Source organism: Anolis carolinensis, unplaced genomic scaffold, assembly GCF_035594765.1.
Source record: "Anolis carolinensis isolate JA03-04 unplaced genomic scaffold, rAnoCar3.1.pri scaffold_7, whole genome shotgun sequence".
Lineage (NCBI taxonomy): Eukaryota > Metazoa > Chordata > Lepidosauria > Squamata > Dactyloidae > Anolis > Anolis carolinensis.
In genome coordinates, this window is record NW_026943818.1 from 2,921,724 (window position 1) to 2,935,603 (window position 13,880).

A 13,880-nucleotide genomic window follows, 5' to 3' on the forward strand; every position below is an offset into this window, starting at 1 on the left:
TCGACTCTAGGATTTTCTATATATCATGTACACGTATCTATCTCAATCATTTTTATTGATGGAAGGCCATCTGTCGGGAGGGATTGGATGGCGCCTTCCTGCCTGGCATTAGGGGGTTGGGTTGGATGGTCTTTGGGGGTCTCTTTCGACTCTAGGATTCTCTATGTATTATATACATGCATATATCTTATCCAAATTTAAGGCTTCTATACCAAATACATAATATGTCATTACTATGTGGCTGGAAGGCCATCTGTCAGGAGGGCTTGGATGGTGCCTTTATTTATTTGCGACATTTATTTATTTGGACTCAGGAAGGTTTACAAGTATATATACATACAATATATTATATTATACAACTATATTGCAATATTATTAGCAATATTGCATGTAATATAAATATACAATTATAATAGTCTTAATGTCCAATACAATTATAATCTGCCTTGCTTTCTGGCAGAAGGGGTTGGACTGGATGGCCTTTGGGGGTCTCTTTTGACTCTAGGATTCTTTATGTATCATATAAATGCATATATATTATCCAAATATAGGATTCTATACCAAATACATAATATGTCATGTTTATTATGTGGCTGGAAGGCCATCTGTCAGGAGGGCTTGGATGGTCCTTGCTTTCTGGCAGAAGGGGGTTGGACTGGATGGCCCTTGGGATCCCTTCCGACTCTAGGATTCTCTATGTATCATATAAATGCATATATCTTATCCAAATCTAGGATTCTATATATATGTTGCTGGAAGGCCATCTGTTGGGAGGGTTTGGATGGTGCTTTTGGGGTCCCTTCTGACTCTAGGATTCTTTATGTATTATATACATGCATATATCTTATCCAAATCTGGGATTCTATACCAAATACATAATATGTCATGGCTATTATGTGGCTGGAAGGCTATCTGTCGGGAGGGTTTGGATGGTGCCTTGCTTTCTGGCAGAAGGGGGTTGGACTGGATGGGCTTTGGGTCCCCTTTTGATTCTAGGATTCTCTATATATCATGTACACGTATATATCTCAATAATTTCTATGACTGGAAGGCCATCTATTGGGAGGGCTTGGATGGTGCCCTGCTTTCTGGCAGAAGGGGGTTGGATTGGATGGTCTTTGGGGTCTCTTCTGACTCTAAGATTCCCTGTATATCATAGTCTAGGATTCTATGCCAAATATATAATATGTCATGTATATTATGTGGCTGGATGGCCATCTGTCGGGAGGGTTTGGATGGTGCCTTGCTTTCTGGCAGAAGGGGGTTGGACTGGATGGCCTTTGGGGTCCCTTCTGACTCTAGGATTCCCTATATATCATAGTCTAGGATTCTATGCCAAATAGATAATATGTCATCATATTTATTATGTAGCTGGATGGCCATCTGTCGGGAGGGTTTGGATGGTGCCCTGCTTTCTGGCAGAAGGGGGTTGGACTGGATGGCCTTTGGGGTCCCTTCCGACTCACATTCATATATCTTATCCAAATCAAGGATACTATACCAAATACATAATATGTCATGTTTATTATGTGGCTGGAAGGCCATCTGTCAGGAGGGCTTGGATGGTGCCTTGCTTTCTGGCAGAAGGGGGTTGGACTGGATGGCCTTTGGGGTCCCTTCCGACTCACATGCATATATCTTATCCAAATCAAGGATACTATACCAAATACATAATATGTCATGTTTATTATGTGGCTGGAAGGCCATCTGTCAGGAGGGCTTGGATGGCGCCTTGCTTTCTGGAAGAAGGGGGTTGGACTGGATGGCCTTTGGGGTCTCTTCTGACTCTAAGATTCCCTATATATCATAGTCTAGGATTCTATGCCAAATAGATAATATGTCATCATATTTATTATGTAGCTGGATGGCCATCTGTCGGGAGGGTTTGGATGGCGCCTTGCTTTCTGGCAGAAGGGGGTTGGACTGGGTGGCCTTTGGGGTCCCTTCTGACTCTAAGATTCCTTATATATCATAGTCTAGGATTCTATGCCAAATAGATAATATGTCATCATATTTATTATGTGGTTGGAAGGCCATCTGTCGGGAGGGTTTGGATGGCGCCTTGCTTTCTGGCAGAAGGGGGTTGGACTGGGTGGCCTTTGGGGTCCCTTCTGACTCTAAGATTCCCTATATATCATAGTCTAGAATTCTATGCCAAATAGATAATATGTCATCATATTTATTATGTGGTTGGAAGGCCATCTGTCGGGAGGGTTTGGATGGCGCCTTGCTTTCTGGCAGAAGGGGGTTGGACTGGATGGCCTTTGGGGTCCCTTCTGACTCTAAGATTCCCTATATATCATAGTCTAGGATTCTATGCCAAATAGATAATATGTCATCATATTTATTATGTAGCTGGATGGCCATCTGTCGGGAGGGTTTGGATGGTGCCCTGCTTTCTGGCAGAAGGGGGTTGGACTGGATGGCCTTTGGGGTCCCTTCCGACTCACATGCATATATCTTATCCAAATCAAGGATACTATACCAAATACATAATATGTCATGTTTATTATGTGGCTGGAAGGCCATCTGTCAGGAGGGCTTGGATGGTGCCTTGCTTTCTGGCAGAAGGGGGTTGGACTGGATGGCCTTTGGGGTCCCTTCCGACTCACATGCATATATCTTATCCAAATCAAGGATACTATACCAAATACATAATATGTCATGTTTATTATGTGGCTGGAAGGCCATCTGTCAGGAGGGCTTGGATGGTGCCTTGCTTTCTGGCAGAAGGGGGTTGGACTGGATGGCCTTTGGGGTCCCTTCCGACTCACATGCATATATCTTATCCAAATCAAGGATACTATACCAAATACATAATATGTCATGTTTATTATGTGGCTGGAAGGCCATCTGTCAGGAGGGCTTGGATGGTGCCTTGCTTTCTGGCAGAAGGGGGTTGGACTGGATGGCCTTTGGGGTCCCTTCTGACTCTAAGATTCCCTATATATCATAGTCTAGGATTCTATGCCAAATAGATAATATGTCATCATATTTATTATGTGGTTGGAAGGCCATCTGTCGGGAGGGTTTGGATGGCGCCTTGCTTTCTGGCAGAAGGGGGTTGGACTGGATGGCCTTTGGGGTTTCTTCTGACTCTAAGATTCCTTATATATCATAGTCTAGGATTCTATGCCAAATAGATAATATGTCATCATATTTATTATGTAGCTGGATGGCCATCTGTCGGGAGGGTTTGGATGGCGCCTTGCTTTCTGGCAGAAGGGGGTTGGACTGGATGGCCTTTGGGGTTTCTTCTGACTCTAAGATTCCTTATATATCATAGTCTAGGATTCTATGCCAAATAGATAATATGTCATCATATTTATTATGTAGCTGGATGGCCATCTGTCGGGAGGGTTTGGATGGTGCCCTGCTTTCTGGCAGAAGGGGGTTGGACTGGATGGCCTTTGGGGTCTCTTCTGACTCTAAGATTCCCTATATATCATAGTCTAGGATTCTATGCCAAATAGATAATATGTCATCATATTTATTACTAGCTGTGCCCGGCCACACATTGCTGTGGTGTTGTCCTAAGTGGGTTTTTGTTTGTGGAGGCAAGTATGAATGTTGTAATTAGTCACCTTGATTAGCACTGAATGGGCTTGCAGCTTCAAAGCGTGGTTGTTTCCTCCCTGGGGGAATCCTTTGTTGGGAGGTGTTAGCTGGCTCTGGTTGTTTCCTGTCTGGAGTACCCTTATTTTCAGAGTGTTGTTTTTTATTTACTGTCCAGATTGTAGACTTTTTAAAATGGGGGCTGCCAGGTTTTGTTCATTTTGATGGTTTTCAGGAACCCAATAATAATCATCATATATATTCCGCGCGCATGCGTACATTGCCTGTTGTGGGTTTTGGCCTTTTTTGGTGTTGTGATTGTGTTTTTTGTGTGATTATGTTGTATCTTACTGGAGGCAGGGATGATGGATTGTGTTGCCAATTTTAGAGTTTGGGCGGTGTTGGGTTTTGTTGTTTTGTGAGTCGCCGTGATGCCAAAAGCCTTTTATAGATATAGATGTGGTTGGAAGGCCATCTGTCGGGAGGGTTTGGATGGCGCCTTGCTTTCTGGCAGAAGGGGGTTGGACTGGATGGCCTTTGGGGTCCCTTCTGACTCTAAGATTCCCTATATATCATAGTCTAGGATTCTATGCCAAATAGATAATATGTCATCATATTTATTATGTAGCTGGATGGCCATCTGTCGGGAGGGTTGGATGGTGCCTTGCTTTCTGGCAGAAGGAGGTTGGACTGGATGGCCTTTGGGGTCCCTTCCAACTCTAGGATTCCCTATATATCATAGTCTAGGATTCTATGCCAAATAGATAATATGTCATCATATTTATTATGTAGCTGGATGGCCATCTGTCGGGAGGGTTTGGATGGTGCCCTGCTTTCTGGCAGAAGGGGGTTGGACTGGATGGCCTTTGGGGTCTCTTCTGACTCTAAGATTCCCTATATATCATAGTCTAGGATTCTATGCCAAATAGATAATATGTCATCATATTTATTATGTGGTTGGAAGGCCATCTGTCGGGAGGGTTTGGATGGCGCCTTGCTTTCTGGCAGAAGGGGGTTGGACTGGGTGGCCTTTGGGGTCCCTTCCGACTCACATGCATTTATCCAAATCAAGGATACTATACCAAATACATAATATGTCATGTTTATTATGTGGCTGGAAGGCCATCTGTCGGGAGGGTTTGGATGGTGCCCTGCTTTCTGGCAGAAGGGGGTTGGACTGGATGGCCTTTGGGGTCTCTTCTGACTCTAAGATTCCCTATATATCATAGTCTAGGATTCTATGCCAAATAGATAATATGTCATCATATTTATTATGTAGCTGGATGGCCATCTGTCGGGAGGGTTTGGATGGCGCCTTGCTTTCTGGCAGAAGGGGGTTGGACTGGATGGCCTTTGGGGTTTCTTCTGACTCTAAGATTCCTTATATATCATAGTCTAGGATTCTATGCCAAATAGATAATATGTCATCATATTTATTATGTAGCTGGATGGCCATCTGTCGGGAGGGTTTGGATGGTGCCCTGCTTTCTGGCAGAAGGGGGTTGGACTGGATGGCCTTTGGGGTCTCTTCTGACTCTAAGATTCCCTATATATCATAGTCTAGGATTCTATGCCAAATAGATAATATGTCATCATATTTATTACTAGCTGTGCCCGGCCACACATTGCTGTGGTGTTGTCCTAAGTGGGTTTTTGTTTGTGGAGGCAAGTATGAATGTTGTAATTAGTCACCTTGATTAGCACTGAATGGGCTTGCAGCTTCAAAGCGTGGTTGTTTCCTCCCTGGGGGAATCCTTTGTTGGGAGGTGTTAGCTGGCTCTGGTTGTTTCCTGTCTGGAGTACCCTTATTTTCAGAGTGTTGTTTTTTATTTACTGTCCAGATTGTAGACTTTTTAAAATGGGGGCTGCCAGGTTTTGTTCATTTTGATGGTTTTCAGGAACCCAATAATAATCATCATATATATTCCGCGCGCATGCGTACATTGCCTGTTGTGGGTTTTGGCCTTTTTTGGTGTTGTGATTGTGTTTTTTGTGTGATTATGTTGTATCTTACTGGAGGCAGGGATGATGGATTGTGTTGCCAATTTTAGAGTTTGGGCGGTGTTGGGTTTTGTTGTTTTGTGAGTCGCCGTGATGCCAAAAGCCTTTTATAGATATAGATGTGGTTGGAAGGCCATCTGTCGGGAGGGTTTGGATGGCGCCTTGCTTTCTGGCAGAAGGGGGTTGGACTGGATGGCCTTTGGGGTCCCTTCTGACTCTAAGATTCCCTATATATCATAGTCTAGGATTCTATGCCAAATAGATAATATGTCATCATATTTATTATGTAGCTGGATGGCCATCTGTCGGGAGGGTTGGATGGTGCCTTGCTTTCTGGCAGAAGGAGGTTGGACTGGATGGCCTTTGGGGTCCCTTCCAACTCTAGGATTCCCTATATATCATAGTCTAGGATTCTATGCCAAATAGATAATATGTCATCATATTTATTATGTAGCTGGATGGCCATCTGTCGGGAGGGTTTGGATGGTGCCCTGCTTTCTGGCAGAAGGGGGTTGGACTGGATGGCCTTTGGGGTCTCTTCTGACTCTAAGATTCCCTATATATCATAGTCTAGGATTCTATGCCAAATAGATAATATGTCATCATATTTATTATGTGGTTGGAAGGCCATCTGTCGGGAGGGTTTGGATGGCGCCTTGCTTTCTGGCAGAAGGGGGTTGGACTGGGTGGCCTTTGGGGTCCCTTCCGACTCACATGCATTTATCCAAATCAAGGATACTATACCAAATACATAATATGTCATGTTTATTATGTGGCTGGAAGGCCATCTGTCGGGAGGGCTTGGATGGTGCCTTGCTTTCTGGCAGAAGGGGGTTGGATTGGATGGCCTTTGGGGTCCCTTCTGACTCTAAGATTCCCTATATATCATAGTCTAGGATTCTATGCCAAATAGATAATATGTCATCATATTTATTATGTAGCTGGATGGCCATCTGTCGGGAGGGTTTGGATGGCGCCTTGCTTTCTGGCAGAAGGGGGTTGGACTGGATGGCCTTTGGGGTCCCTTTCGACTCTAGGATTTTCTATATATCATGTACACGTATCTATCTCAATCATTTTTATTGATGGAAGGCCATCTGTCGGGAGGGATTGGATGGCGCCTTGCTTTCTGGCAGAAGGGGGTTGGACTGGATGGCCTTTGGGGTTTCTTCTGATTCTAGGATTCTCTATGTATCATATACATGCCTATATCTTATCCAAATCCAGGCTTCTATCCCAAGGACCATCTCCATGGAGGCAGAGGGGAGAATCGGGCGGGCGCTAGGACCCGGCGGAGGCTCTTCCCTGCCTTTCTCCCCCGCCCCTGGGCTTTTGCAGAGAAAGGAGGGAGGCGCGGCGGAGGGCACTGCAGTGCTGCTGCTGCGCCGACTGCGGAAAGGAACGGAGGCGAGAGCCCTGGAGATTGACAGATTGGGAGGCAGAGGGGGCGCGGAGGGGGGCGCCCAGGGGGGTGGGAACGGCAGCGGAGGGGGGGCGCTCGGCGGCGGGAAGAGCCCCACCATCCTCGTCCCTGGCCTTGCGAGACCGAGGCCTGCATTGAGCATCCTCCTGCAGCATCCTCCTCCTGGAAGGAGATGATTGGCAGGTGAGCTGGAAAGGGAGGGGCATGGGAGACTCTTGGGACCCTGCCTTTGCATGGCATCTATTTTTAGAGGAAGAAAACATGGGGGGGGGGGGGGGTTGCTTGCATGACCTTTCTCGACCCTAGAGCAGGCAAGGGCAAACTTGGGCCCTCCAGGGGGTTTGGACTACAACTCCCACCATTCCTAACAGCCGATAGGCTGTTAGGAATGGTGGGAGTTGTAGTCCAAACCCCCTGGAGGGCCCAAGTTTGCCCTTGCCTGCTCAAGTGCAACAGTACTATTTATTATATTATTATTCTATATTCTTATTATCGTTGTCATTATCGTAAACCGAACCCGCAGCAGCAGCAAAAAAGGCCAATGTGATTCTAGGCTGCATCAAGAGTAGTCTTAATGTCCAAAACAAGTGCAACAGGACTATTTATTATATTATTATCCTAACATAGTGCTGTCTATTATTATTTATATTATTGCCATCTGTTATTATTTATATTACCACCATGATCATAAACGGAACCTGAGCCAAGACTGTCATGCAGCAGCAAAAAAGGCCAATGTGATTCTAGGCTGCATCAAGAGTAGTCTAATGTCCACAATAATTGCAACGGTACTATTATTATTCTAATATAGTGCAGCATATTATTATTTATATTATTGTTGTCATTATCGTAAACCGAACCCGAGCCCAGACTGTCACGCAGCAGCAAAAAAGGCCAGTGTGATTCTAGGCTGCATCCAGAGTAGTCTTAATGTCCACAACAAGTGCAACAGGATTATTCATTATATTATTATCCTAACATAGAGCCATCTATTATTATTTATATTATTGTCGTCTGTTATTATTTATATTATTTGTTGTCATTATCATAAACCGAACCTGAGCCAAGACTGTCACGCAGCAGCAAAAAAGGCCAGTGTGATTCTAGGCTGCATCAAGAGTAGTCTAATGTCCACAACAAGTGCAACAGGACTATTTATTTTATTATGATTCTAATATAGTGCCATATGTTATTATTTATATTACTGCCATGATCATAAACTGAAGCATATTATAATTTATATTATTGCTGTCATTATCATAAACCGAACCCGAGTCGAGACTGTTGTACAGCAGCAAAAAAGGCCAATGTGATTCTAGGCTGCATCAAGAGGAGTCTTAATGTCCACAACAAGTGCAACAGGACTATTATTATATTATTATCCTAACATAGTGCCGTCTGTTATTATTTATATTACCACCATGATAGTAAACTGAACCAGAGCCGAGATTGTCATGCAGCAGCAAAAAAGGCCAATGTGATTCTAGGCTGCATCAAGAGTAGTCTAATGCCCACAACAAGTGCAACAGTACTATTTATTTTACTATTATTCTAAGCTGTATCAAGAGTAGACTTAATGCCCACAACAAGTGCAACGGTACTATTTATTATATTATTATTCTAATACAGTGCAGCATATTATTATTTATATTATTGTTGTCATTATCATAAACCGAACCTGAGCCAAGACTGTCACGCAGCAGCAAAAAAGGCCAATGTGATTCTAGGCTGCAGCAAGAGTAGTCTTAATGCCCGCAACGAGTGCAATGGTACTATTTATTAGATTATTATTCTAATGTATTCTAACATAGTGCAACGTATTATTATTTATATTATTGTTGTCATTATCATAAACTAAACCTGAGCCGAGACTGACATGCAGCAGCAAAAAAGGCCAATGTGATTCTAGGCTGCAGCAAGAGTAGTCTTAATGCCCACAACAAGTGCAACGGTACTATTTATTATATTATTATTCTAATACAGTGCAGCATATTATTATTTATATTGTCGTTGTCATTATCATAAAACCAAACCTGAGCCGAGACTGTCATGTAGCAGCAAAAAAGGCCAATGTGATTCTAGGCTGCATCAAGAGTAGTCTTGTTGCCCAAGTGCAACAGTACTATTTATTATATTTTTATTCTATATTCTAACGTAGTGCTGTCTCAAAGGATCAAGGGTCTGGAGAACAACCCCTATGAGGAGTGGCTTAAAGAGCTGGGCATGTTTAGCCTGCAGAAAAGAAGGCTGAGAGGAGACATGATATAAATACGTGAGGGGAAGACATAGGGAGGAGGGAGCTGCTCTGGAGACTAGGACGCAATGGAACTACAGAAAAGCAAGGAGATTCCACCTGAACATGAGGAAGAACGTCCTCACTGTGAGAGAGAGAGAGCTGTTCAGCAGTGGAACTCTCTGAATTGCTTTGAATGCGATTTCCTGCTTCTTGGCAGAGGGTTGGACTGGATGGCCCATGAGGTCTCTTCCAACTCTGCTATTCTATGATTCAATGATTCTCTGCCCTGGAGTGTGGTGGAGGATCTTAAACAGAGGCTGGATGGCCATCTGTCGGGGGTGCTTTGAATGAGATTTTCCTGCTTCTTAGCAGAATGGGGTTGGACCGGATGGCCCGCCCGGACTCGGATTCTGTGAGTCCTCCGTGACTCAGAAGCAGCTCTCGTTTCGAAAAGGGAACTTGAGCAAATGGAGCTAAACTCCATCCTGGGCCTTTGCATGGATCCAGGACCCTGGAGAGCTCCCTTGCAGATTAGATAGAGCCCTGCAGGGAGGGGATCGTACTTGAGGCCGCTCTGCATATGCTCAGGGGCTGCCTGCCCTCGCTCAGTTTGGGGCCGATGTGTGTGTGCATGTGTGTGCCGAGTGCTGGAGCATCCGCTTCCTTCCTGCGGGGCCGGTTTCGTAACTCCAGCAGCTTCTTCTCCAGAAAAGGCCGGCTGGGTCCGAGGGCTCCGGGGCCGAATTAAACACGTCCACTTTGGGGTGGCAAGAGGGAAAAGCCCGTCCCCTTGATCAGGTTGTGTAAGTGCTGTATAATTGTATTGTTAATGTGTTATTATGCGGCTATGTGTTGTTTTTATGATTGGAAACCGCCCTGAGTCCCATCTGGGAAATAAGGCGGTATATAAATAAAGTTTATTGTACGACACAGCAAACAAGACGGATATGCTGGATTTTGTGTCACAAAATCCCAAGTCGAACACTTCCCAAGTGTCTAGGATTATTATTATTATTATTATTATTATTATTGGCAGAATATGTAAAGCAAAGTGAAGAACCTGCTTTGATTGAAGTCAAAAATCAGAAACTCCTCAAAGCACAGCAGACAAAAAACCAGTACAAGAAAACCGCACTACAAACTAGAGCTGACAGCCGGCACAACAAAACATTATTATTATTATTATTATTATTATTATTATTATTGGGTGACACAGCAAACAAGACGGATATGCTGGATTTCGTGTCACAAAATCCCAAGTCGAACACTTCCCAAGTGTCTAGGATTATTATTATTATTATTATTGGCAGAATATGTAAAGCAAAGTGAAGAACCTGCTTTGATTGAAGTCAAAAATAAGAAACTCCTCAAGGCACAGCAGACAAAAAACCAGTACAAGAAAACCACACTACAAACTAGAGCTGACAGCTGGCACAACAAAACATTATTATTATTATTATTATTATTATTATTATTATTATTATTATTATTATTATTATTATTATTGTGTGACACAGCAAACAAGATAGATATGCTGGATTTCGTGTCACAAAATTCTAAGTCGAACACTTCCCAAGTGTCTAGGATTATTATTATTGTTATTATTGTTATTATTGTATGACACAGCAAACAAGATAGACATGCTGGATTTCGTGTCACAAAATCACAAATCAAACACTTCCCAAATGTCTAGGACTGTGTGATGTATTTTCAGATGATGCATGCAGATCTCAGCAGGGTGGCATTTTGCAGTTGGCAGATCGTAATTTTGTCAATGTCTGTTGTTTCCAAATGCCGGCTGAGATCTTTTGGAACGGCACCCAGTGTGCCGATCACCACCGGGACCACCTGCACTGGTTTCTGCCAGAGTCTTTGAAGTTCAATCTTGAGGTCCTGAGTTTTTCCTGTTGTTTTTGTCAATGAGACTCTCACCTGGGATGGCAACATCAATGATCCAAACCTTTTTCTTTTCCACAACTGTGATGTCCGGTGTGTTGTGTTCCAGAACTTTGTCAGTCTGGATTCGGAAGTCCCACAGTATCTTTGCGTGCTCATTTTCCAATACTTTTGCAAGTTTGTGATCCCACCAGTTCTTTCCTGCTGGGAGGTGGTACTTGAGGCATAAGTTCCAATGAATCATTTGGGCCACATAGTTGTGCCTCTGTTTGTAGTCTGTCTGTGCAATTTTCTTACAGCAGCTGAGGATATGATCCATGGTTTCGTCAGTTTCCTTGCACAGTCTGCATTGTTGGGTCAACAGCTGATTTTTCGATATTGGCCTGAATTGCCTTTGTCCTGATGTCTTGCTCCTGGGCTGCAAGGATCAGGCCTTCTGTCTCCTTCTTCAGGGTCCCATTCGTGAGCCAGAGCCAGGTCTTCTCCTTATCAGCTTTTCCTTCAATTTTGTCAAGGAACATTCCATGCAATGTTGTTTTGTGCCAGCTGTCAGCTCTAGTTTGTAGTGCGGTTTTCTTGTACTGATTCTGCTCTAGTTTGTAGTGCGATTTTCTTGTACTGGTTTTTTGTCTGCTGTGCTTTGTGGAGTTTCTGATTTTTGACTTCAATCAAAGCAGGTTCTTCACTTTGCTTTACATATTCTGTCAGGACTTGTTGTTGTTGTTGTTCTCCTTCTCCTCCTCCTCCTCCCTCTAACCTGGTACGGGGAAGGGGCCCAGCAAGGCACCCTCCCACCCAAAGCCGGTGCATGGCCGGGCTCTTGTTGACGTTTCTTTTTTACTGCTTTTAGATTGAGGCAGGGTGCAGACACCATCAGGTCTGTGAAACCACTTTGCTTTGTTTTCCAGGCTGACCAGGGGGGCTGCAAACAACAGGAAGACTAAGACTGACGTCCACCTTCTGAGCTAGACGTCTGACCACCATCCAACAGCCGGCCGGAGCGCCTTGACCAGCACCGGGAGGGGAGGAAGGCGCTCTGCTCGGCTCCACTCTGCTCTGCGTGGGAGAGAGGTTGAGGTCAGAACTCAGGAATTTGCCAAGCACATCCTCCCGGGGCCTCGTCCTTCTCCTCGAGGCGGCTCCATGCGGGACTCACCTGCCGCGCAGGTGCCTCATCCCCTTGGGCACCTTGGGCCTGTTTCCGCAGCCCCGGCGATGCTGGAGGGGCCCTGCTGCTAGGGCCCCGCTGGGGATCCCCTCCGGTCCCCGGGGGCCTCGCCTCCTTCTCCAGCGCCATTCTCGCTGCCATCCTCCCCCTCCGGCCCCGGGAAGCAGCCATTTTTGCCACCTTGGGCCCACGATGCGCCCCGGGGGCGGTGGCTCCGGGGGCGTTCTCCAGCGCTGCCGCTTCACGTCCCGCGCCCGCTTCAAAGCCCGGCCTGCTGCAGACGGCGGCGCGGCCGCCTAGCCCCATGCAGGAGGGGGTGCTGGGGGAGCCCGGCCGGCCCCCCGAGAGCCATGTCAAGAGCCTGCTCATGTCCTGCCTGAAAGGGCAGCAGGTCATGCTCAAGATGGAGGCCATGAAGATCATCCACCCGGAGAAGTTCCCCCCCGAGCGCCAGGGCGTCGCGGTCGGGCCGCCCTCCTCGCGCTGCTTCGCCCCGGCCCCCCGCCGCGAGCCCCCCCTGGCCGCCAAGCGGGCCTGGCCCTCCGAGCCGGAGATCATCGTCAACCAGGCCTGCGGGGGGGACCTCCCGGCCCTGGACCCCCCCGGCCCCCTGGGGCTCCCCCGGACGCCCCCCCTGCCCCGGCGCGGCGAGCGCCTCTGCTTCCACCGGCCCCCGCCGCCCCTGCCGCTGCCCCCGGCCCCCTCCTCCTGCTCCGCCCCCTCGGGCGAGGTGATCGCCAACCAGTACGCGCTGCAGCCGCCCCCGCCGCTGCCCCCTCCGCCGCCGGCCTCGCCCTGCGAGCCCCTGGAGTGCCCCACCTGCGGCCACCGCTACAACTTCACCCACAAGCGGCCGCGCATCCTCTCCTGCCTGCACTCGGTCTGCGAGGAGTGCCTGCAGATCCTCTACGAGTCCTGCCCCAAGTACAAGTTCATCTCCTGCCCCACCTGCAAGCGCGAGACCGTCCTCTTCACCGACTACGGCCTGGCCGCCCTGGCCGTCAACACCAGCATCCTCAACCGCCTGCCCGCCGAGGCCCTGGCCGGACCCGGGAACCCCGTCCAGTGGAGCAGCGAGGCCGACCGCAGCTGCTACCAGACCTTCCGCCAGTACTGCGGCGCCGCCTGCACCTGCCACGTCCGCAACCCGCTCTCCTCCTGCACCATCATGTGAGCCACGGACAGCCGGGCCCCGCCGTGGCACCTCTCCCGTCTGGACCACGGGGCCGTTTGCACAGAGAGGAGCCCGGGACTCAATCTGCAACGCAATGCGGGGCCTCTCTGTGGCTCAAGAGGGGAATATGGGAATGAGAGAGGCTTGGTGCAGGACAGAGGACGAAGAGCACAGACCCATAACACCCCCTCCTCCGCCACCGCCACCCTGCTTCCCTCTGTGTTCCACCTCCAGACCCTTTTCTCCCAGGATCGTGACCACGGGACTCCGAAGGGTTAAGCCAGAGGCCAGCGGGGCCTGTGCCAAGAACCAAAGGGGAGCCCATATGTTAAGTTATTTGCCAAAGCTTCCGTCTCTGTGGCCAAGCCGTTTGGGGGTCTGACTCAGTTGCCAAGGGACGTCCTTGTCGGACCCCTGCCTCTGCTCC

At 47.3% G+C, this 13,880-nt stretch overlaps 2 protein-coding genes across 5 annotated transcripts in view; one reads left to right on the top strand and one right to left on the bottom strand.

Annotated features, from left to right (window-relative positions):
- Positions 1–13,880, bottom strand: part of ndor1 (NADPH dependent diflavin oxidoreductase 1) — a 71,453-nt gene that overhangs the window by 10,171 nt on the left and 47,402 nt on the right. The window lies entirely within an intron of this gene.
- rnf208 (ring finger protein 208) lies at positions 6,893–13,587 on the top strand. The gene is made up of 2 exons (XM_062959137.1): positions 6,893–7,162; positions 12,020–13,587. Exon 2 carries the CDS (start codon positions 12,584–12,586, stop codon positions 13,451–13,453), a length of 870 nt encoding a protein of 289 aa, XP_062815207.1. The 5' UTR covers positions 6,893–7,162; positions 12,020–12,583; the 3' UTR covers positions 13,454–13,587.

Coding starts and splice junctions, on each gene's coding strand:
- rnf208 (XM_062959137.1), top strand. CDS start 12,584: ATGCAGGAGGGGGTGCTGGGGGAGCCCGGCCGGCCCCCCGAGAGCCAT.